The sequence below is a fragment of the Lepidochelys olivacea genome (genome assembly GCF_965140295.1).
Source record: "Lepidochelys olivacea isolate rLepOli2 genome assembly, chromosome: 6".
Taxonomy (NCBI): domain Eukaryota; kingdom Metazoa; phylum Chordata; order Testudines; family Cheloniidae; genus Lepidochelys; species Lepidochelys olivacea.
This window is the reverse complement of record NC_140416.1, coordinates 30,985,673-31,010,551: the sequence shown is the minus strand read 5'-3', so window position 1 is coordinate 31,010,551 and position 24,879 is coordinate 30,985,673. Positions and strand designations below refer to the sequence as shown.

Below are 24,879 nucleotides of genomic sequence, written 5' to 3'. Positions count from 1 at the left end.
TGATGAAAAATTATGATAAAATTCATCCTGGGATCTGATTTACTAACTGCGAGCCAGCATTACAAGGCTGTGATGTAAGACATGTTGCTTCTAAAGTTTAATAGGTAGATATGTGCTATGTAATAATTAGGGCTTTAGGGATAGCAGATGTATTTTAAGGAAAGCAGCATGGAATTAGGAAAGCTGGGTTCTGTATTAACTTTGCCACGGATTCATTTTTGTGACCTTTAACAAGGAACCTCTGTCAGCCATGGGTTCCTCATCTAAACTTTTGAGAGCTACAGCTAAAACTACAATATAAGTGCTAAGCACTGTTATCTTTATAATCACAAAGCTCTTAAAATTCTATTTTAATAAAATTATTTAGAATTAAGAATAGATTTGACTGTTTAAAGCACAAAGAAACACACTTTTCACTCAACTACTACAATTCATGTTGTCCCAGAATTGTACAAACATCATCAATCTGTAGATGATTATTCAAAATGAATGCACCACAAATCAGGATACAGTATATCTACTCTGGTATGCCACCATTTAAAACATGTTTGGAATCCATTCAGCAAAAGCCTATGATTGTCATGGTGGAAACACAGCTCACTGAGGAAATTCAAAATGTTTTTGACTATCCCAACACTCACCATTTTCTCTCTCGCTAGCTCCAGACTGAATCGGTCTTGCAGTTCCATTTGAGTCTGAAGACGTTTCTTCTCTTCTACTGCAGCTCGAGCAGCTGCTTCTTCCAGTTGCTGTACAAAGAAAAACACCATGTAAAAGAGTGTAAGAGACAGTTATCTCACACCTGCATGGATTACATGCTAACCACAGGCTGACCAGAAGTGGTTCACTGACCTTCAGTCAGTCTGTTTACCTGGTACCATCCATGAAACCTCCTCCCATCCAATCTCACGTACTAGATGGAAACAACGTTCTCAGCTCCCATTCATACAAATGGGCATCTCACTCAAAAAACTGTGGGTGGCACTACAGTTAGTCGGGAATTTTTTCAAATTAATTTTTTTGTAAATGCCAGTTCATCAGCACAAAAACTGTTTGCACGAAAAGGTGAGTTTTCAGAATTGTCCAAATGCCTCGTTTCAAAACAAAAAAGTTGTTTTTCACTTCAAAATGGCTTCCTGTTTTTAAATTTAATTTATAGTTTAAAAAAATTTAGATAAAAACTGAAATGAATTATTTCTATTAACCCAATCCAAAAATGTTGCCAGTTTTTGGTTCATAAAAATTTACGATTTTTTGGTCCTAAAATGAATTCTTGAAAATTCTCACCAGGTGGGAAACCCATTTCCTACCTAGCTCTGGGCAAACCTATGCAGATTCCTGCAATAGCGACTGCACGTATGGGGACTGAACAATAGCCAGCAGTGAGTGAGTGGACAACAGGAGTACAACACGCTTCTTGTGATTTTACAGATATTACAGGGCTGTCTGTTTTATAATCAATTTTCCAATAATTAACAACTGACTGAGAAGCAGAGAGTTATCTTTGGGCCCATATGCATTCCCCAAAATACCACCCTGATCTAAAATTCTACATAATTGAATGAATTTGCCCTGCAATTTGACCTGTGGGACCAAAAGTCAGTGACAACAGAGCAAATGAGAGGGAAAATCCAAAAATCTAGATTTCAGAGTTGAGTGAATGATGAGGTCACGAGGTTGGCAGGACAGTTCCTCCTGGCTGCTGCTAATACCCAGGCATAGAGGAAGAGGACAGGAGGTCACAGGCTTTGTGCAGGGTGGGAAGCCTCGGACTCACCCCTCTGCACACTTGGCTGCAGTGGATGCTTTGAGGGAGGAGCTCTAAGGGCCTGAGGATTTCCACACAGCACCTGACAAAGCCAAAGTTGTCTCAGAGGATAAGAAAATGATTTTTTTCTATGAGATAATTAAACATAATGGAGTATAGCAGCAAAAAAATGAAAATGATCTATGCAATTTGACTGTGTCCCATTAACATCCACATGATTACCCACAAGGTTATATCATACAGGGTTGATAAGAATGGAGCCAATAACCATCACTTGAAATTATAAAGGAAAAGATAATAGTGGGACATGGTCAGAGCAAAGGACAGAGACAAAAGACACTAGAATCGAGTGCCAAGTCTGACCCTAGCACCCTCTACAGCCTTTGGCAAGTCTCTTCACCTCTCTGCATCTCTGTTCCACAAATGTGGATGATAATCTCTGATCTCGTCACAAAGTTTGTGCATGGATTAGTATTTGTAAAATGCTCGGACAGTGCTGTACAAGCAATAGTCAGGAATTTCACACCACTTCTTTTAAAAGCAAAAATAATTCCTTCAAATAAGCTAATTCACACATTACCCCTCTTTTGGAAACCCATCTGTATCTTGAGATACTAACATCTTATCAAAGAAAGAATATTTTATTGACATTTTAGGCTGGGATACTCAAATGTGCCGAAGGGGATTAGGGCCCCATCACCTTTCAGTGGGAGATGGACACCTACCTCTTCTACTGTCTTTTGAAAATCCCAAATTTGAACTGCTACTCTACTTCCTCTTTCTCCCCTGCAGCTTCACTAACTCAACACCTGCTCTGTTAAAGCTGCCAAGACACGCATTTTAAATAGCTTTCATTTCTTTGCAAGCCAGCAACAAACACAAGTAACTGACAAAAACTATCAGGCTGACCAGCACTGAAGCAATAAGAGGGAAAAAAAGAATAACTTTGGTATTAAATAGTACAAGAGAAGTTTGGTGTTAGGTTTAGTTCCCAAATGTAGGTGTTTTACAACAGTGTCTTTGAAAGTGTTCTGGAGGAATGGGAGCAACATCTTAAAAACATCCAAATCTGATATGCTAATTTAAGGGCACTTTACGTGTTCACTCCACCCCCCACCCCCTTTTTAAGATAAATGAACACAAAGGAGCACCAATATGAATGTAGGGGCCAAATACAAATCAGATTTATAAAAACTGGAATCTAAGATCAGAATTTTTCAAGTGTCTGCACCAGCTAAACCCTGCATCCATATGGATCCCTGTAGACATCTGGGGGCCCCAGATGGACAAGCTCCACCACGCCAAGTCACTTGAAAGATCGGATCCTATTCTTGCTGCTATTTATTTAGGATAGATACTTTTTCATTGAGCTTTCTGTCCCTCGTGTCCAAGAACACCCCCGCACCAGACACTGCCTTCAAACAGGAAATATATGTACAATTATTCAGGTCTGGGGAAGTTATAGAAGGGCATTAGATATCAGAAAAGTTACTGAAGTAAACAAAGTATGGTGGGCGCTGTGTGAAACTTACGCCATGTGACCCAGACCACATGCTGGCCTTCTGCATCACATAAGTCCCACTTATGACCACAAAACACAGACTTAAGCAAGTTCATAGGCCTTGTGCTTGGCCTCATTATGGGGGTAAAGTTCATCCTTTAATTAGATTAAGGGGAATCTCAAAATTCCATAAGAAAATGTTATTTTAGACAAATGTCAACAACTCACCCCCACTTCTAAAGATTTAGTGGCGCACAGGCCATTCTCAAAGTGCACTTTAGCTCTCCTTGAACTCATGCTGGCTCACAGCCTGATGCAAACTGAGCTCCAAGTTTTCCAGCACAATTCAGTTTCCTGGAATGTTTACGTAGCTTTTTCCATTAAAAGAATTTCCTAACTAATCAAAAGCTGCTAATTCTTCTACCCCAAATACACAACATTTTCATTTGGTGGAAATGCAGGAGTTCATGTCTTAGCCTAACTTGTTCTCTTTTCACCCTCTAAGATGAAGGAGTCATCCAGACCTATTTGAAAGGAGCTTCTTGCCTCAACACTCTTGCCAGCTGCCATCTCTGCTGCAAGATTCACAGAAATCAGTTACAATTCAGTAAACACACAGCTTCTGTGAGAACAATCCCATGTTTCTTCCTCTTGCGCACCTGCTCCTCAAGTTATAGCAAACAGAAATCAACGCCCAGGATTTTTGCTGCCTGGTAAGTTACACAAATGATAGCAGTAGGGAGTACTAGATAGGAGCTAAGGCAGGCATTGCATTTTGGCACATTATCCATGTTTAAAATTATGCAAAAAGAACGAGGCGTACTTGTGGCACCTTAGAGACTAACAAATTTATTTGGGCATAAGCTTTCATGGGCTAAAACCCATTTCATCAGATGCATGGAGTGGAAAATACAGTAGGAAAATATATATAGAGAGAGAACATGAAAAGATGGAGGTTGCCATAGCAACTCCAACCAGACAAATCAATTAAGTTGGGCTATTATCAGCAGAAGAAAAAAACCTTTTGTTGTGATAATCAGGATGGCCCATTTCAAACAGCTGACAAGAAGGTATGAGTAACTCACTACAAAAGTTTTTTTTCTCCTGCTGATAACAGCCCACCTTAATTGATTTGTCTCATTAGAGTTGGTATGGCAACCCCCATCTTTTTATGTTCTCTATGTGTTTATATATATCTTCCTACTGTATTTTCCACTCCAAGCATCTGATGAAGTGGGTTTTAGCCCACGAAAGCTTATGCCCAAATATATTTGTTAGTCTCTAGGGTGCCACAAGTACTCCTTGTTCTTTTTGCTAATACAGACTAACATGGCTACCACTCTGAAACCTTTAAAATTATGGGGTAAGAATCAAATCAGAACAAGACCTTCTATTACCAGATTCAGAGCAAGGCCAGGAAACTAATACTCCATATCCCAGTATTACCAAACCGATGTGTTCAAAAATCAAGAATCAGGCTCACAAGAATTACAAGATTCTAAAAGTAATACATTTGGGTTCTTTTCATTTGCCTTCTAGTTTCTGTGCCTATAGCATGCACTCAGATCACATTTTTAAGCTTCTCTCCACAACCATGAGAGATGAAAATTCACCTTTTAAACGAAAGCTGAGATTCTAAAATATTCACATGATTCCAGGAGCTGAGACTTTAAAAGCTCCAAATATGAGACTTATGATAAAGTCACAAGAATTGACAACAATGATATTCTACTAACACAGACAAGCTTAACTTTAAAACACAATACTTAATGGGACTACTCACATGTTTAAAGTTAAACTTATCTATGTATTTGCAGGATCAGGGCCTCAGATTGCATACATGTAATGGATTCAAAGTCTGGGTGACTCTCTGCACTCTACGTCTAGTCACTCTAGTTTACTTTATAATTGGATCTGATCTTGCTCTAAGAGCTTAAGAATAAGTAATAAATCAGATATTTTCTATTTATGAAGGTGCATGAGAAATGAGGCAAGCGTGCTCTAACTGGAAACACAAAACCAACTGAAATGTAGGACAAGGTTACGAGCAGACCAGTTCTGCTTTTCATGTTACATGGCTAAAAAATGTAATTTTAATAGCTTGCAACCACAGTGGGGCAAGGACCAAGTCTCCTTCCACACGTTGTATGGCATGGAACATACTGGCAGTACACAAATTACTGACAAATAATAAAAAAAAAATAAAAAGTATATGTAGTTGGAGATAGTATGAGCCGGGGGAGGGGAGGAGTTAATAGGAGCATGAAGTGGAAAATGGAAGAACAACATAGCAGGAGGGAGAAAAGCACAGAACAGAAGATGGAGAGCCAAGAGTGTTTTGAATGGCTTAACTACTCATGAGTTGTGAATCCACAAGTGAGTTCATTTGATATATACAGGTCTTCCCAAAGGAGTGCCAATAAAACTATTATACCACACCCCACATTCCCTCCATGCTACACATCTTCTAGAAAACTACTTTAGACATATTTTGATTTTTTTAATCAGTACTATTTTTTAATCTCTGCCTGTGAAAGCCAGCTCTCAGAGGGAGAGAGGTTATGGCTAACATGTTTTTGAAACTTCTGAAAATGGCCTAAAGTGAAGTTTATGTATCATCATGAATTTAAGGTCTGTTGTCTCTGAATTGACCAGGGCTAGAGGAAAGTCCTGTGTCCCATTAAGAAGATGGGAATCTCCCCTTTCTATTGGTATAAGACCCTTTTTCAGCACTGATGGATCATGAGATAATCAGATTGTAGGCCTATCACTAGTCCTGAAATGGCCAGTGTAGTTTTGGGACAGAAATGCCTTCTTTTCTGAGGAAATGTAGAACATATTTCTCTGGCTTATTTAATTTTTTTAAACGGAAAAGGCAGCTGTCTCATTTTACAGCACAGGGTTTGGGATGTAAGGAAGTGATGCTGGATCCTGACAGGAAGCACTCTCGGTAACAGCTGAGATGTGGTATGGCAAGTGCTGGGGTTGAAATCCAAGAATAACTCATGATATTTAAGGGAAAGTTCACTAGGTTTGTAAGTTTTGTCCAAGAACATTTAAATTACAAAACATTTTCTACAATGAAAACAGCGAGAGCTTTTGATACATGAATCTTAAATTAGGTAGAATGGATCTTTTAACTTTCACCAAGCCTCATGGGGAGCAATCACACAGATGTGGGCAACTCTGTTATCTGCAGTGATCAGCAAGTTAATAGCAAATAGTAATAGCAAATACATAATGCTCCTCAGTGCTGTTCATAGAACCTTCTGCCAACCTTCCTTAATCCAAGTTTTACACATCTTTAGAGCTTTTCAGATACATGGATTTCTAAAGCTTTCTCCCAATATTCACACTCGAGCTGTCTGAACATGTTGCTCTGCAAAGTCGATGCAAATTTTATGAGAAAACATGCGTTTGAGCAAAGTACATGTGGTCAATACCTTTATCTGAGCTGTGAATCTGCCCAAAACTGCTTCAATCGGATTACAAACACACACAAGGATTCTGCAGCATATTTCAATATGTCTCTGGAAACTGAACTTTACACATACTGTTGGAAGTGTGCTGGGGCAGGATTTTTTCCTCTTTCTCAGTCCCTGCTACCCCACACCTATGCAACTTTAGCAATCCATTAAAACTAAGAAAACCCTAATGGAAACTCTGTTAAACTCCACCCTGCTCCTTTAGTTAATTAATTAAAGGGGCTAGATGCCCAGGCCATGGTGCAGCCCCTCTGAGATGCATCCATAGCACAAAGTGCTGTAAAGCTACCCTATGTGGACAGCTGGTGATTTCCCTTGCTCTACGCCTCTCTCTCCCTGACGTAGGGGGCACACCCAGAGCACTTTCTGTTCCTCCAGCAAAATGGCCTCTAGAGAGCTGTTGCAGACAGCACTAACTTAACTGGGGTCTAGCTCATTTGCCAGTAACTCCAGGTTGAAACAGCTGCATGCCTGCCTCCTTTCCCATCCCTTCTGCCCACCCAGGGTCCTGCGCTAAGCATAGCTCAACCTGACTCAGGGTGTCCTGACCCTGCACAAAAAGCACACATATGTGTAAAACAGACTAATATTTCAAGAAACTCAATCTCAATCAAATTGAAACTTCTCTAGGCAAAATTCTGGTCTGATCAGTGCAATGTGAAAGCTTGAAGGCTAACAACATGCCCCCACCTTTCTCACTGTCTCCAATTCCTCCTGCTTGTTCTCATTGGCTATTTGGAGTTCTTTCATCTGCCGCTCCAATTCCTCTTCCTCAGCTTGCCGTTTCTGGCGTAATTCTTTCCGTTTCTGGCGCGCTTCTTTGTGAGGTGGAGGGCTGCCAACCCTCAGGAGGCTTACAGTGGTCTGAATGGCTGTAAAGGAGTCCATGTGATTGAAAGGAAAAGCAACAATAAAAGAGAACTTCAGTTAGGAGAAATGCTAAGACTCTCTGGATAGCCCGGGTGGGTGAGAAACAGCTACTCTGTTATCACACACAACTCTCTCTCGTCATCCCCACTCTCTCTTATTAAGTTAACTAATAACATGAAAAAAGAAAGTGTGCTGGCTTTCTACACATTGCAATATCATCTGTATCCCAAAGAGAGGAATGTCCAGTAGTTCCAATAATACCCTAACCGATTATTCCATACCCAGTGTCAATTTCTGGTGGTGCATTGGCAAGATTAAGATGGTGGGAATGTAAATTATTGTAAGAGAGAAAGCCTTAGGAAACGACAACCAATTGCAAATTTTTCTCCACATCCCTAGACAATTTTCTCAGTGTTTCTAATCCAGATAAGAATCCCTCTGTTTCTCAGGGGTACGTTGACTGATAGAACGTCAAAAATAGTTCCCTCACATTTCATTTTCTAGGGCCAGCATTTTATCTGGGCTGCACAAATAAAAATCATCTTTCATTGTGTGTTAGCCATCCCACAACATGCAGCAAATCAGTTACTGAAAGTGAACTGCTGGTAGGATCAAATTTATGAAAGCACTTCGGCACAGATTTTCAAACGGGACTAGTGATTTTGGGTGCCTCAATTTGACACCTTGAAGAGGCCCATTTTTCAGCATTTTGGTGCTTCGCTGGTTCTGAAAATCAGGCCCCTTTGAGATGTCTCAATTTGGGAACTCAAGGGGAACCACCCCCAAATCATTAGTCACTTGTGAAAATCTTGTTCTTAAGCACATGCTTAAGTGCTTTGTGGAAGCAGGACCTTAACTCTCACATCACTAAGATTTAAGAGACCTTACCTTGAATCCACTCCTGCTTCTTCTTTTTATCAGAGGCACTAATCTCAAAGCTTTTATCTAAGCATTTGATAAGAAAAAGGCATTTCTTCCCATCTTTGTCAGGCAAGGACTGGAATGGAAAACAAAGTATTAGTTTCCAGTTAACCTAAATACCACACTGCAGTATCGCATCCCACCTATGCACCAGTCAGTCACATGTACAGGCTATGAAGGCCTACAACAGTAAAATATTTAATTTTAATATTTTATAGTTTGGGATATAAATGCCATTTTACATCAAGGTGCAAAACTGCTGTTCATGGAAAACTGAAACATTATAAAATTGTTAAGCTTTCACTGTTACTGCTTTCCACTCATGAACTTATTTGTACAAATTCCAGTAGTTTCATTAAATGATCTTCATGAAAATAAAACCAAGAGAGACAGCCCAACAGAGTGATCTACTGATGCAAAAAGGAAAAAAACAGAACAAATATCCCACCATCACTGAATAGACACTGGGAGTCCACCACAAAAGATTATTTTAAAATTTCTATATTTAGAGGGAGTTGAATTTATTTTTACCTCTACAAAACAGTTTTCATCCAACACGATGTCTCCTTTTTTGTCTTTTAAATCTTCACTCGCGTAATATGAAATAATATTTGGTTTTAGCACAAACCAACGTTCTGTCCAATTTTTCCTTCTGTGACCTTTTTTCAACATATAACCCTGTAAAAAGGAATGACCCATTGAATTGTGTCCCCTCGATTGTACTGCTCTGCCTTTTACTTGTGTGCCCTAAGGTTATGGTCCAAGACCAATGAAGTAGACCAGGCCCTAAACGTTGATTCTTACACATTTCCGTTCCTCATAACTCCCAATTCCATCACCTGTTGCTTAGTTCATGAAAGTAATTTGTGATTCCTTTATCCCCGATTTGCAAATGGTAAAACCATCTTTAAAATAACGGAAATAATACTGCAATCTCTCCGGATTCTATTTGACAACATTTTACCACCACTCTTCCTTTTTTATTATTATTAATTATTATTGTTACTAGTGCTAGCACACAATTCTGCTGGACACGTCATACATGATGTCTAATGACAGAGATTTTATTAATTTAATCACATTGTGAAATGTTAACATCAAAAGATCTCCCCAGTGGTATATGTAGGGCCTGGAGCTAGATAGATATTCTAGCTAGATATTCCATCCCCTACTGTACACGTAACCCTGGGGATAAGAAAACTTCCACCTCCTGGAAGTGGTTCTTCCTGTCTCCTAAAATACCTTCTGCTGCCTTGCTCACCTAGCTGCACCCAAAAAAAGACCAAAGCCTTTTTTAAAGGACTGATCCCAATGAGAGTGTGATAGAAACTTCAATTAGTGGGGCTGAGAAAGGGAGAATGAAAACTATACTTCTGGCTAGTATACTATATTTGGGGAGCCTAGGGCAAAATCCTGACCCCACTGAAGTCAATAGTTGTTTTCCCATTGATTTTGCTGGGGCCAGGATTTCACCCATACTATTTTAGTTTTCCTTACATTTTACTCAATCCACTTTAAAAAAAAAGAAAAAAACATTGGGTCTCCAAGGGCTTGTTTCTATGAACAGTTCACTCACAGCAAGCTGGGTGTAAATCCAGCCTGCTCTAGCCTGCCATGCACTAACTGGCTGGGTGGACAGTGCACTTTGATCTACTGTAGTTTGTCACCACATAGATCAACGCCCATAATGACACTTTTAGCACCTGGTAGCAGTTCCGCCTGGCCAGTTAGTGGGCAGGCGAGATTTACACCGTAGCTTGCTGTGCACTAATATCCATACAGACATGCCCTAATACCCAACCTTAATTATCATCATCAAGATTTCAAGCGCCTCTTTCCTTCCTTTTACAATCCACGCTTTTTACAATCCACACACAGCAGGTGGACTCCATAAAGAGCAATGAGTCTGATCGATTTGTCCTCAGCTGACCTGGAAGTGGAACTATTAGTGGGATCTTAGACCTAATTATTTAAATTTACTGCAGACCGAACGTCATGTAGGCCAGCAGTAAGGAAGTACTATTTGCGATATAATATTGGAATTTTTTACATATTTTTTCCCTTTTAGATAGCTAGTTAACTTTCTTTGGAAATGTATTTATATCCTTTGTCTCTTGGTGAGGAGGAGGAAGAACCAGGGGATGTGGCAGTCGTTCTTTGCTTAAACTGTGTTCAGTTTATGTGGAAAATAAATAAAATTGATCGAATCAAAGAAATACCACATTTCTCTTTGCTTTGAAGCAGAATGAGATGGGGATCACTTCCCTTTTCTTTTCTGTGCGGGAAGGAGGTCTAGAAGTACCCGATCCAAAACAGAGCTTGTATTTCACACAGAGGAAATATTAAAATGTCAAAGATGTAAAACTACAGTTGTTCTAGCTACATATCTGTGATGGTGGAGTCCAATAGACTGGCCCCAGGATCCTAAGCATCTACATTTCACCTCCACACAGAAAGGACTCACCATAGCTGCCTTTCACCCAAGCCTTATTCTGGGCCATCACTTCCCTCTCTTATCAGTTCCAAATGTACCCAAGTATAGGGTGAGTGAAGAACTTAGTGTAGCCTTCCCCAAAGCTCTAATAATGTGATTAACACACCAGGTACAAATACTGCTGTTAGCAAATGGGAAAGACCAGTTCAAGCTCCCTATTGCCCAAGAACATCATAAACATGAGGCAACAGCCATGAGATAGTTACACAGCTACATGGTGAATTCTTCCCAGGTTATGGGGAGAATTCCATCCCTCTCAATTTTCTATTGGTCCTCCATATAAACCCTATTTACTCCTGCACAAGGGAGGAGAATTTGGCTCCAAGCAAAGTGGTGTGCCCCCATTCATCTCAATTAGCTGTTAACACTGAAATCTAATGATGAAAACATAATTAGATATATTAACTACTATATTAACAATAATTTTAACAGAAGCACCCACCTACTGTGTTTTATCCAGTGTGGTTACAGCTCCACAGAAAAGAGGATGCATGTTGAAAGATGTAAATGATTGAATGTTCTATCAGACATTTGAATTTATTGGCTAGTCAATTTTTTTTAAAAAAAAAACTAATTTAAAAAGTTATTTTGGGTACTACAGCTTCCCCCATTTCCCCTGCTAATTTCTGTAATCTCATTTTCCCAACTCTTATGTGCTTTGGGGTTTGTTTGGTTTTTTTGTCCTGTTGCCATCCTGTCAAGCAGGAGCCATTCAGCAGTGGGGTGGCTTCCCCCATAGCAAGGGGCTCTTCCTCCTTTCCCTCAGAATCCTGGCTGAGGGTCTCTGCTCTGCCCTGCCAGGACTGCAGCCTCCCCTGCACCTTGTGACAGTAGAGATCAGGTATCACCTGCCCCAGAGCCAGGCAGGGAGCCCTCTGCATCTCGGCTGTAGTGGCCCCACTCACGCACTCACCAGCCAGGAGTGTGTGGGCAGTAATTGTTCAGCAGCAGGAGCGCCTCCCCTTCAGTTGGGGATTCATCTTCCTCTCTGCCCTGGCAGGGGGGATCTGTGCTCTAGTGGGCCAGGACCACAGCCTTCCACCCAGGCGTCTTGGGCTGCTTGGAGCACTCTGCAGTTCTGCTGTCCTCAGTGCCCCAACCTTAACCCCAGCCCTACGCCACCCTTACTTTCCCACAACTGTAAAAATAAAAAGTTAATATTTGCACACACAAAAATAAAAATAAAAATCAATATTGTCAAATTTGCAACAACAAAAAATTTAATTCCATCAATACTACAATACGTCTGAATTGAAGTGTGAACTCCATTTTCCAAAAGACTGGTGACTGTCCAGAAGGGGAGGAGATTAGGTTGTAACAAAACTTTTTTTAAAAGTCTTTTTAGAAGCAGGGAGACAACCCCGAACAAAGTCACAGTCAACAAGAGAGGAGACAGTCAAGACACTGCAGCAATGAGAGGCAGCACAGCATCAGATAGAAAGCATTTGAAACATCTAAAGAAATCGGAGATTTCCTTTCAAATCTCAAGTGGATGGACTGAGCTGACGCCAATTATTATGTTCAATGGTATTAACAGAATGACTTAAAGTTTTGTCCTCAACAGTTCATCCCACCAACGAACAATAAGGAGTTAATAAAAACAGATGCTTTGCATTGTTCTTTGGCTATTTTGAAAGAACTTCCTGTTCCAAGATTTTCTGATAACTTCTTCTGAATGGATTTGGAAGGGCTGCCAAAAAAAGGCCTTTGCTTGCTTTCTTCGTAAGGAGAAACAATCAAAGACCACTAACAGTTCCCCATAAAGTACGTATGAGTGTGAATTAGAACCCTAGGTAAATGCAGTTTGCCTGAATAAAAACACTTCACTGGGGTTTTAAGGATTTATTTTTCCTATTAAAAATATACAGTCCTTTAAAGCCATTCTGGGACTTTCTGAAACATCTAGAACAACTGAGGAGTCCCCTGACCAAATGGTAATCAATCCCTCTACAGGAACTCCAAATGAGCAGAAGGTTGACAGAAATATTCTATGAATTTTAAGACAGAGCCATTACTTTTTAGCTTTGACTTCAGCTTAGTAAATCACTAATGCTCCATATTCTATTATGCAGAGTTAAATAGCATTTTCTACACAATTTATAGGCTGTTTTAACTGCATCAGTTTAGGAACAGATACAGTTAAATCGGTGCATCGCCCTTGTGTGGGCACAGTTATACTGATACATACCTATCAGAGCTTTTTTCTGTAAATTAACTGCAAATTTCAATATATTAATACTTATATTTAATATATTAATATTTTAACATATTAAAGACTTACCATAAATTTAGGAATTAATAAATACAATTTTGCAGCTATTCTATTAGCTAATGAATTACTGGTATAAAGAGAGGTCATATTTTAAGTCAGAAACACAAGGGCCACTTTTCCTTCAGGTCCTAAGTATAACTCACCAAGGACAAGTATCTCCTTTGCAGTACTAGAAGGGGTTAAAGAGATCTTTTTTACATAGCATAGCTTCCGTTTTACAAAATATATTCTTTTAAAACTAAACTCCTAACAGAAACCAACTCTCAGAGTGCTAAGTAGACGCCCTCGAGCTTGTTCGCTGCCATCAGCTAAAGAAACTGTTATTCATGGCAGCAGAATTCATGGGCAAATGATCTCATTATCCAATAACTCATACATCCTACTATTTTCAAACATTCACTCCATGCAATTCTTACCTGTTTCAGTACATCTAATATGAGCTCATTAAAGACCTCATTAACTGCCATTGATACCGTCTGTCGGTCCATCCCTTTGCTAAACTGTCCACTTCCAATAAGCTCAATCAATTCCCATGCAGAAAGACCTTGATTGGCACCAAGGCTGTTCTTATTATGTTCAAACTGTTCTTGATGCGAGCCTGCACCCATTGCTTCAGTGAGTTTTTTAAGTAAGTATTCAATCTGTACAGAAATAGAAGCAAAAATTATATCATTTTTAACAAAGAATTTACTCAAATGCTTCAGAGCTCTAGGCCAAAATTTGTGTGCCTAAAGTTAGACTCTTAAATCCACATTTAGGCACCTAAAGATAAATGGCTTCATTTTCAAAGATTCCACGCTCCCACAGTTCTTATTTGCTTCAACAGGGTTTGTGTGTGCTCATCACCCCCAGAAAATCTGACTACTCATATTTAGAAGCCTAAATATGGATTTAGACTTCTAACTTCAGACACTCAGTTTTGGGATTTCTGCCCACGAATGATACACATGGAAGTTATTCTTTAATAGCATCAAGATTATGCAGAATTAAATGTGAGAAAGAGGAAAGCTTCAAAAGCATTACAATTTTATAAAAGTAAACCAATAAAATATACCAGGAAAATTAAAGGAAATAGCTTGGATAAGGAAAGACATTAGCAATAGTCACATGCTAGTCACATGTCTGAGCCCTGACACCTCCCCCTCAAATCTGATATTATGATATCAGGACGGGCATAAAAAAAATGAAGGTGAAGATGAAAAAGTATTCATTCCTAAAACAAATTCTCCTTTTCCTAATACTTTCCATATCATGTATCAGACAACTATAACAACACTTCTACTGAGGTTAGTCAAGACTTAAACCTTGCTATCTATCTTATACCACTAATTGTACTTAGTTAAAACTGAATCCATCCAGTAATTAAAAAACCCTACAAATCTTTAACCAATGCCAGTTTGTGAGTTCCTACTTCCACAATCATATCTATACAATAAAAATCACTGTTGGTGTCAGTTTCCTATGTCTGAAGATACACAACACTTTGATGTGATATAATTAGACTTCAAGGACGGTTTGGTCTAGTCCTGAAGACAGGCCAGGTTTGCCCAAGACAGCAGAGAAAGGCATAAAGGGAACAATGGTTTACTGTGTTTTTCCACCAACTTCATGGCTAGGCCACTATGTGCCATAGCCTTCCTGCCCCCCTAGTTGACTGGGGCAATGAAGCCAGAAAAAGCAAGGCATTTCCCTGACAGCCAAAGTAAACCTGGGTAAAGGGAGCAAAGCCACAGTGATACACCATGGCCTGCCAGCCCCACCAAGAAGTTCTTATGGAGACAAGGGGCAAATCAGCCTCTAAAATAGCTGACCCATCTTTCCAGTGACTATAAAAGCGAGCATATGAATCCTGCCTCTGGCCTCCATCCTAAGTCAGATGTTGCGCCAGCTCTCCCATGCCAAGGGCTCTTAGAAGTGGTTCCTCTTAATTACTGAATTTCTTTGTGTGCAGAGCTGATGCTGCTGAAAGGGCACGTGATGGTCACAAGCTACAACAATGGCTTAGGGGTGGACACCATCGGACTGAGTCTTTCAAGGTACCTTTCAGATCCCCCTTTCAGTACACGCAGGATTACCTATTTTTTAGGCCTACTCTCCCTGGTAGACAGTCCTGCTGGAGGGTTGGAACAATTGTGTAAAGTAGACCAATTGTAGGTACAATTTTCAAAACGTGACTTAGAACATCTCATGTTCAAAAGCGACAGGGTCCTCAGTGCCTCAAATGAAAGTCAATGGGACATAGGCTTCTAAGTCATTTGGACACTTGTGAAAATCTCCCCCCTCCATGTCATTGATGCTGTGCAACCTCCCTTACCCTAGTGCTTCTGAGAAAGCAGGACGTAAGGTCATTTCTTCCATGGATTACAGAAAAGTCAGTTTGGGTCAAATGAGGCTTCACCATAGGCCAGCCTAACCTTTCAGCAAGAGTAACTGGACCACTTTTTGATTGGTGTATATAAGGGATTGAATTGGTAGGCTCTTCAGGGCCCATCACTGTCTCTCATCACAGGTTTGGGAGAAGGGAGATGAGGAAGTGTTTTTCAATAAGTTCATCCTACAAGGACTACCAGGCCTCAAGCATCTGATGTTAGCCACAGTATGTATGTTAATACTCTGGCCAATACGGCTTTTCTGGCTTCTTCTTGATGTGAGCAAGCACCCTCCTTTCACCCAAGTCTGTGGCAAATAAATACAAAACACGTGCAAATCTGTGACAGAATATAACAAGTCTGACAAAGCAGTTAATTACTGAACCTGAGCTGAACCTCAGAGAAGCGGGATTTTTACTGCTATTTCTGGAACACTGAGATTAGTTATTAAATAGTTTCCTTTTCAGTAATACTAAATAGTAATTAATGCTAAAAGAAAAATGAGGAAGTAAACTATAATCACCTTATTGTCTCAAAAAGAAAAACAAACATAAGAAAAAGTACCCAATTCATATGCTTCTGAGCTAATTGCTAATTGCTCAGGCATGCAGGAGTGAAATCAGGAAGGACAAATCACACTTGGAGTTGCTGCTAGCAAGAGATTTTAAGAGTAACAAGAAGGGTTTCTTCAGGTATGTTAACAACAAGAAGAAAGTCAAGGGAAGTGTGGGCCCCTTACTGAATGAGGGAGACAACCTAGTGACAGAGGATGTGGAAAAAGCTAATGTACTCAATGCTTTTTTTGCCTCTGTCTTCACGAACAAGGTCAGCTCCCAGACTACTGCACTGGGCAGCACAGCATGGGGAGGAGGTGACCAGCCCTCTGTGGAGAAAGAAGTAGTTCGGGACTATTTAGAAAAGCTGGACGAGCACAAGTCCATAGGGCCGGGTGCGCTGCATCCGAGAGTGCTAAAGGAGCTGGCGGATGTGATTGCAGAGCCATTGGCCATTATCTTTGAAAACTCATGGTGATTGCGGGAGGTCCAGGACGACTGGAAAAAGGCTAATGTAGTGCCCATCTTTAAAAAAGGGAAGTAGGAGGATCTGGGGAACTACAGGCCAGTCAGCCTCACCTCAGTCCCTGGAAAAATCATGGAGCAAGTCCTCAAGGCATCAATTCTGAAGCGCTTAGAGGAGAGAAAAGTGATCAGGAACAGTCAGTATGGATTTACCAAGGGCAAGTCATGCCTGACTAATCTAATTGCCTTCTATGACAAGATAACTGGCTCTGTGGATAAGGGGAAAGCAGTGGATATGTTATTCCTTGACTTTAGCAAAGCTTTTGACATAGTCTCCCACAGTATTCTTGCCAGCAAGTTAAAGAAGCATGGGCTGGATGAATGGACTATACGGTGGATAGAAAGCTGGATAGATTGTCGGGCTCAACGTGTAGTGATCACTGCTCCATGTCTAGTTGGCAGCCGGTATCAAGTGGAGTGCCCCAGGGGTTGGTCCTGGGGCCGGTTTTGTTCAATATCTTCATTAATGATATGGAGGATGGTGTGGATTGCACCCTCAGCAAGTTTGCAGATGACAGTAAACTGGGAGGAGAAGTAGATATGCTGGAGGGTAGGGATAGGATACAGAGGGACCTAGACAAATTAGAGGATTTGGCCAAAACAAATATGATGAGGTTCAACAAGGACAAGTGCAGAGTCCTGCACTTCAGATGGAAGAATCCCATGCACTGCTACAAACTAGGGACCAAATGGCTAGGCAGCAGTTCTACAGATAAGGACCTAGGGGTTACAGTGGACGAGAAGCTGGATATGAGTCAACAGTGTGCCCTTGTTGCCAAGAAGGCCAATGGCATTTTGGGATATATAAGGAGGGGCATTGCCAACAAATCGAGGGACATGATTGTTCCCCTCTATTTGACATTGGTGAGGCCTCATCTGGAGTACTGTGTCCAGTTTTGGGCTCCACACCACAAGAAGGATGTGAAAAAACTGGAAAACATCCAGCGGAGGGCAACAAAAATGATATGGGGACTGGAACACATGACTTATGAGGAGAGGCTGAGGGAACTGGGATTGTTTAGTCTGCGGAAGAGAAGAATGGGGGGGGGGGATTTGATAGCTGCTTTCAACTACGTGAAAGGGGGTTCCAAAGAGGAGGGACCTAGACTGTTCTCAGTAGTAGCAGATGACAGAACGAGGAGTAATGGTCTCAAGTTGCAGTGGGGGAGGTTTAGGTTGGATATTAGGAAAAACTTTTTCACTAGGAGGGTGGTGAAGCACTGGAATGCGTTACCTAGGGAGGTGGTGGAATCTCCTTCCTTTGAAGTTTTTAAGGTCAGGCTTGACAAAGGCCTGGCTGGGATGATTTAGTTGGAGATTGGTCCTGCTTTGAGCAGGGGGTTGGACTAGATGACCTCCTGAGGTCCCTTCCAACCCTGATATTCTATGATTCTATGATAATTCTACATTCCTGTGAGGTTTGGTTTTTGTAAGGACTTATTGTCCTCTTAAAGATTATTGTAAGCAAAGATGTATTTAGCCTTACAGGGCAGATGGCTTTAGGGGGGCAAAAAAGGTAAAGTATTTTTCACCTCTGTTTCCCTACACGTAACTGGATATTGAATTTAGCTGGGATGTATTCATACATAAATAGCACTAACAGCCAACCAACTTTAGGGAAGACAATGTTTAAGTAGATTCCGTTTCAAATTGGATATCATGATTATTACTGAGAGTACTCCTATTGATCTCAGTACAATGATTGTACTTCTGAATGCTAGGTTGAAGGCCTTAATTCTGCCAGCATTTATTACAAGCCATAGTGTTTACTCCTGTGAATAGTCCTGATGATTTCAGTGCAGTGATTTCATTAGGACTACTCACAGTAGTTAGCAGTACTGCCAACAGTAGGCTTTTGCAGGAATGGACCCCTAGACTTTGCATTTTAGGAGTTCAGTGCATAGCTAGTGACAGAGGATGTGGAAAAAGCTAATGTACTCAATGCTTTTTTTGCCTCTGTCTTCACGAACAAGGTCAGCTCCCAGACTACTGCACTGGGCAGCACAGCATGGGGAGGAGGTGACCAGCCCTCTGTGGAGAAAGAAGTAGTTCGGGACTATTTAGAAAAGCTGGACGAGCACAAGTCCATGGGGCCGGGTGCGCTGCATCCGAGAGCGCTAAAGGAGCTGGCGGATGTGATTGCAGAGCCATTGGCCATTATCTTTGAAAACTCATGGCGATTGGGGGAGGTCCAGGACGACTGGAAAAAGGCTAATGTAGTGCCCATCTTTAAAAAAGGGAAGTAGGAGGATCTGGGGAACTACAGGCCAGTCAGCCTCACCTTAAGGTCATTCACTTTAAGGTCATTCAGGTTAAAGCAATCTGATGGTAATAAGCATCTCAACTCTTAGCTTCATGAAGCTATAATTTATAATCACTTAAATTTCATGTTCATCTATAATTAAAATATTTTAATTTATATAAATAATTCACAAAAACTAAGTTTGTTATTTCTACTTTTCAAACTCTTATACTAAGAAATAACTTATGTGCAGCCAGGGCTTTCCAAGAACAGATACCATAAATCCTCAGCATTCAGTAAGATTCAGGAAGCAGCTTACTTCCCACTTGCAGGCAAGTTTCACCACCACCACCAAAGAATGCTACTTCAGTGTACATGAACTGCAATGTCAGGTGACCCCAGTTTAGAAACAAATTTCCAGAAGGCCTCATCTTAATGACCTGAAATAAACATTGGCTTTTAAAGACAGGCTATCCTTTCTTTAATAAAAGGTAAGAGTAAGTTTCTCATTTCAGGTTTAAAATGCATTATGCCCATCAGTTCAATTCCTCTGAACAGAGCTAACTGTATTTCTCTTAGCAGGATGGGAAGTTTAAATATCCAGAGCAGAATGCTACCCTTTTGCAATATTCTGCACTTAATGTAAGTCATACCATCCACTTCATTTCGTTTGTCATGTGTCATCTCAGCCTACCAAAGTACAAGATAGTAAAAGATTAAGAATTCTTACTGGCATTTAACTTTGGGCTTTTTATTTATTTAAAGAAAGGTGTGAAGCACCCTCAAATCCCTTTTTCTAATCATTTTACAAGATTGGGCTTACACAGAGAGGGACTAGAAATCATACTTGAACAGCTTTTCACTGTTACCCACAGCATGCAATCATGAATTTAAATCAAACTAACAGGCTAAGAGGGGAATACATCAAAACTGTTAATGATGTTTTATTAAAATAGACACTAAACAAAGGGATTTACTTTCATTAGTACTATATAAACCAAGTATTACTCTGTGTGTGATTAAAATAGATGAATATTTAATCTCAAGGAGACAAGCTCACAAATACACTAATCTCCATGAGTTACACTCATCACTCTCTAAAAGCCCATTCAAGTGTATGAATAGCAATACCATATTTAGATAGTTTCTTACAAGAAAAGTGGCTTATGTATTGGTTTAACTTTTAAACATTAGAATTTTACAGGAATTACTCTTCTTACTCTGGCAGGTATATACAAATATTCTCTACAGTAGCTACATTACAGCTGTGGAGATGGGGGAAATTAGCATAAAACAATGAGTGATCAACGTAATACAGTAGTTCCATCTGGTCAAATATGGACGTAAACATTAGACACGCTATTCATTTGCATGCTCAAATGAGGAACTTTTGATACTTCTGAGAACAGAGTACTTTACTTCCCTTCCCCGGAACCTCTCCACTCCACACGTTAACACATCAGAATAAGAAAAGGAGTACTTGTGGCACCTTAGAGACTAACCATTTTATTTGAGCATAAGCTTTCGTCAGCTACAGCTCACTTCATTGGATGCTGTAGCTCACGAAAGCTTACGCTCAAATAAATTGGTTAGTCTCTAAGGTGCCACAAGTACTCCTTTTTCTTTTTGCGAATACAGACTAACACGGCTGTTATTCTGAAACCTGACATCAAAATAACTGACTAATTAAATCATCTGGTTTAAACAGTCTATACCTGTGGTTAATAAGTTGAAAGAGTTGAGAAGTAAGTATGACGCAATGTTTGCTGCTACTTTGAGTGCAACTATTCTCTGTGATAAAGTTGTAAGTTTTTCTTTTAAAGGATTGTTTGTTTTGTTTTAAACAATGATCAGTGCTCTACTGAGAAGGTGAAATCATGACCCACGGAACTCAGTGGAATAACTCCCATTGACTTCGGCAGGGCCAGGATTTCACCAAGAGTCACTATTAAGAACGTATGGGTATTAAAGAGTTTTTTGTTTTAATACTAGACACAAAGTGCCTTTAGCATCTTCTTTCAGTGGAATAGTTCCCTATTCCCTTTCTGATGCTGTTTTCTTTTATTAGCAGTTTTTCCTGTATTGGTTTCAACCTTTCGGATTTTATCACATTCCATGTGAAAGTACTGATATCAGTTTTACATGACCTTTTGCCAAACACAACTGGATGAAGCCATGTGTGTAAAGGATGAAAAAAAACAACAAAAACATCAAGATAGTCATAATGCCCACCAGATGGCTCCTCTTACATCTCAGACATTCAAGGCTATTCTTGCAAAGTCCACTCCATCAAAACAGTGGTTGCAGTGGGTCACCAGTAGATATGTGGAGGACTTGCAATGCTATCATTTTATATAAAGTAGGTGCGATGCCTAGGCCAACTGGTAAGGTACCCAAGAGAAACTATGACCCATGACAATGGTGCTATCACCTTATCATTTCCCCAGTGCTCAAAGTGATTCAACCCTGCTCCAGAGAGATCACCAGGGTTTAGGTGGGTAGCTCTTGCTTCATTTCCATTAGCCCCTTGGCCTCTCTGCTGAGACTGATAACAAGGGTTTCACTTGTAGTGGTGGTTTTTGTGGAATCTGATCACTGGACTCGTTTCACAGATGCCCAAAGAACCCTGAAACAATAACTGCCAGTCTGCTACACACCTGGGCAGAGTTTGAACAGTCAGCCGACAGATGAAAAGCTCTATATTCCACTACCATCTCTTAAGCAATCCAAGTCCCCTTCTGGGCAAATATTCTTCCTTCCTACCCTACACAAAAATCCCCACACAAATATTTATGTTACTTTAGCTCATACAGCTATTTGGGTAAACAGAGTACAAAGACTGTGCTTATCATCCAATGCGAACCATTATCTACTCTCTTCAAAATTAAACTAATTTAATTAATAATTTGATATAAGTTGTGAAGATGCACCTCAAGATAGGACCTGTACTTATATGGTGAACCAGATGAGAAATCAGCTACTCTGAATCTTATCCTTGTTCTTTTCAAGAAGCAAGAAAACTGTGGTTTCTAAATGGAAGAATTAATGTAACCTATGAGTGAGCATATGATACATGTTCCCCTCTGTTCCCAACACTCAGGGCATGAGAGACTGTTACAGCCCCCACTAAAGAGCCTTGTCTCTTTAGCTCAAGCTGTAGAAGCTCAAGATTTTAGCTCTGGAGATCCCTGGTTCAACCCCTGGCATGTCTGGAAAGACAGAAGCCATTACATTAAGAGCTAGTGTAACTTTGGTAGTCAAAAATGCTTTCTCCAAGCAGTTTTTCAGAATCACTAACATGCAACTCCATTCACACTCCTAGTTCAGTCATGAAACTATATCATTTTTAGAAGAAAAATGAGGCAAGGACATACAAAGATGAAGCCATTTCTGTTTTGCAGTTTACCGAAATAGCTCGTCAGAGAAGAGTTGCCATAGAACACTTTTTCATTGCAACTGGTATTGATATTAGACAGAGCAGAGCACAGTGCTTCATAATGCTACTCACCATACTGCAGGCATCATCTCCACACGTTTGCTCTGAAGCAAAGCAGATTTAGAAAATTTTTTAGCTTAAAACAGTGTAATTACGTCCACAATTTGGCCCTAAACAGGTCTCGGAACATTTAAATAAAAATAAAAAGTCTATTTGCTTTATTTTTAAAATTTTCAAGTGTTTATTGAACACAATACACCACTATATACTGATTCGCATTACACAGCTCGGCACATTTCATTATTAAGGATGGCCCAAGAATATGGCGGTTTACTAACCACACACCATGGACTTAGATGATAAAGAATTTCCAAGGTAACAGCCACGTGTGCTGAAACAGAGGAAGGGGGAAACGTTTGGAAATCTTTTTTAAAGATAAAACACGTTTCAGTTAAAGAACGGTGAGACATACCACCAAGTCTAACAGATAAGAAGGGCAGTGAAAGCAATATTCAAAATTGGAGATGCAGCTGGAAATGTTTTGCTTATGATTACAATTCTCTCCTCCACCCTTCTATTTCAGTTATCCCTCCCCCATCCGACTAGGTGCTAATAAAAGCAAGGAAGACATCTGTGAGAGCTGGAGAGAATGCTGTTGGGTGCCTAGCAGGAATGAGGTAGTAGAGGAGACAGTATGCCATACAACATGGCTAGACAATTTTCAGAGCGCCCTGCAGTACCTACCTCCTTTTCAAAGCTTTTCTGCCATAAGAGAAGACAAGGCTATTTCTGACTAATTATTTCACTAATCCAGAGAGATGCGCTTTCCAATCTAGCTCTCTTTAAAACAGGCAGAGACAACAACAGTAAGGCACAGTTTGGGACAACCACTCTTCTCAGATTTATCCTTTCCCTTCCAGGAAAAGCTTACATGTCAGTAACAGGATCATTTTGTTTTTTGTACTACAAAGATTCTTACTGTCAAGTTTCAGAGGGGTAGCCGTGTTAGTCTGGATCTGTAACAGCAGCAAAGAGTCCTGTGGCACTTATAAACTAACAGATGTATTGGAGCATGAGCTTTCGTGGGTGAAAACCCACTTCATCGGTTTTCACCCACGAAAGCTCATGCTCCAATACGTCTGTTAGTCTATAAGGTGTCACAGGACTCTTTGCCGCTTTTACTGTCAAGTGAGAGCATGCCTACTTTCCCAGAATTAGAATCTCCCTCCAACCTCCCCAGTCACCAGGAGAATACATTAAGGAAGTGGTTCTTCAATAGATTTATTCTGCTAATCCCTTTGTAAGAGACCATGTCCTTTCCCACCCTCCAGTAGAAGTCCATTAAAGACATATTAGCTTTCTATTATCATTAGATCAACACAGCAGCATATGTACAAAACATTAACAAGCCAGGAAGTTAGTGGTCCTGATTCTTCATTCAGACTGTTGCAACTAAGGTGAGACTCCATTTAAATCGATGGAATTACATAGGTGCAAAATTAGTGAGTGCATAAACAGGCTCAATCACCCTTGTGAGAAAATTTCAGACAAGTCCTAGGCCTAGGACAGTCCATCACAAAAAGGAAGGCAAAGTGCCAGTGGCTTTCAAGCTGCACAAACCCAAACATATTCTCCTTGCCAGGAGGAGGAGTTTGTGGAACCGTAGAGGTGGCAGAGGGCAGAACCCTTTAAATGCACTATGCTCAGAGTTCAGTGGCAAAATATGCTCCATCCCTGTGAATTCTGGGCCATCCATAAGAGCACGCCCTCTTATGCATCTCCCCCACAAGCAGACATGCTGCTGCTTTCTAGCTGTCCTACGGATGTATGCTAACCCAGCCACTCTCTCTGAGGAGGGTTTAAAAACTGCAGAGGCGGGGGAATCATTCTTTGGCAGCATTACTACACAGAAATCTACTGGTTGTGGAGGGGAGTATGCCATACTGAACAGCTCCATCCCACCAATACCCAATATTCTCCTCCTGACCCAGGAAGGGGAAGCATATCACACAGACCGCCACTCACCCCTTGGACTACTTCTGGAGCACTTCAGTCCTCCTTTACTCTCACTTGCTACTCTCCACACTTCTGAAGAGTTGGCAACAGAGGAGAATAGATTAGTTGAGAGGGCACCCATCCAAACCAGAGAATGGGAACATAACATTCAGTCAGCTAGCTCGCCTGGAACCTAGGACTCTTCAAATATTTTCCACATGTTCACCCAGGTTTTGTACAAAAACTGGTCCACTGCAGTCATTAGATATCCAAGAAGCTTCTTTCCATTCCTTTCTAACAGTCAGATCTTCTGATCGTCAACAATGTAGAAAGATCTAAAATGTGTGATGAACAGCAGGAATTTTGAAGTGACCAGCCTTTTTATCTATAGGCACTGGGCCAAATTTCCCCACCAATTTATGAAACTGCTGTGGGAGTTGGAGTGTG

General features: G+C 40.5%; 2 protein-coding genes across 13 annotated transcripts in view; one reads left to right on the top strand and one right to left on the bottom strand.

Moving 5' to 3' along the window:
* Positions 1-24,879, bottom strand: part of SWAP70 (switching B cell complex subunit SWAP70) — a 57,225-nt gene that overhangs the window by 10,126 nt on the left and 22,220 nt on the right. The window contains exons 4-8 of the mRNA XM_084630067.1: positions 13,728-13,952; positions 9,077-9,223; positions 8,513-8,621; positions 7,445-7,626; positions 642-749 (exon numbers count right to left, since the gene is read on the bottom strand). Of these exons, the coding sequence (XP_084486193.1) occupies positions 642-749; positions 7,445-7,626; positions 8,513-8,621; positions 9,077-9,223; positions 13,728-13,952 (771 nt within the window). The remainder of the gene's footprint in view (positions 1-641; positions 750-7,444; positions 7,627-8,512; positions 8,622-9,076; positions 9,224-13,727; positions 13,953-24,879) is intronic.
* The window catches only part of LOC311521649 (uncharacterized protein), a 144,954-nt gene that overhangs the window by 110,652 nt on the left and 9,423 nt on the right, over positions 1-24,879 (top strand). For 5 of the 12 annotated variants that reach the window (XM_084630072.1, XM_084630075.1, XM_084630076.1 and 2 more), the window contains 2 exons: positions 15,263-15,347; positions 19,581-19,643. The exons of 1 other annotated variant lie outside the window; for it this stretch is intronic. In XM_084630072.1, coding sequence (XP_084486198.1) covers positions 15,263-15,347; positions 19,581-19,643 — 148 coding nt within the window. 6 more of the 12 variants (XR_014711942.1, XM_084630070.1, XM_084630069.1 and 3 more) reach the window with 6 other exon arrangements.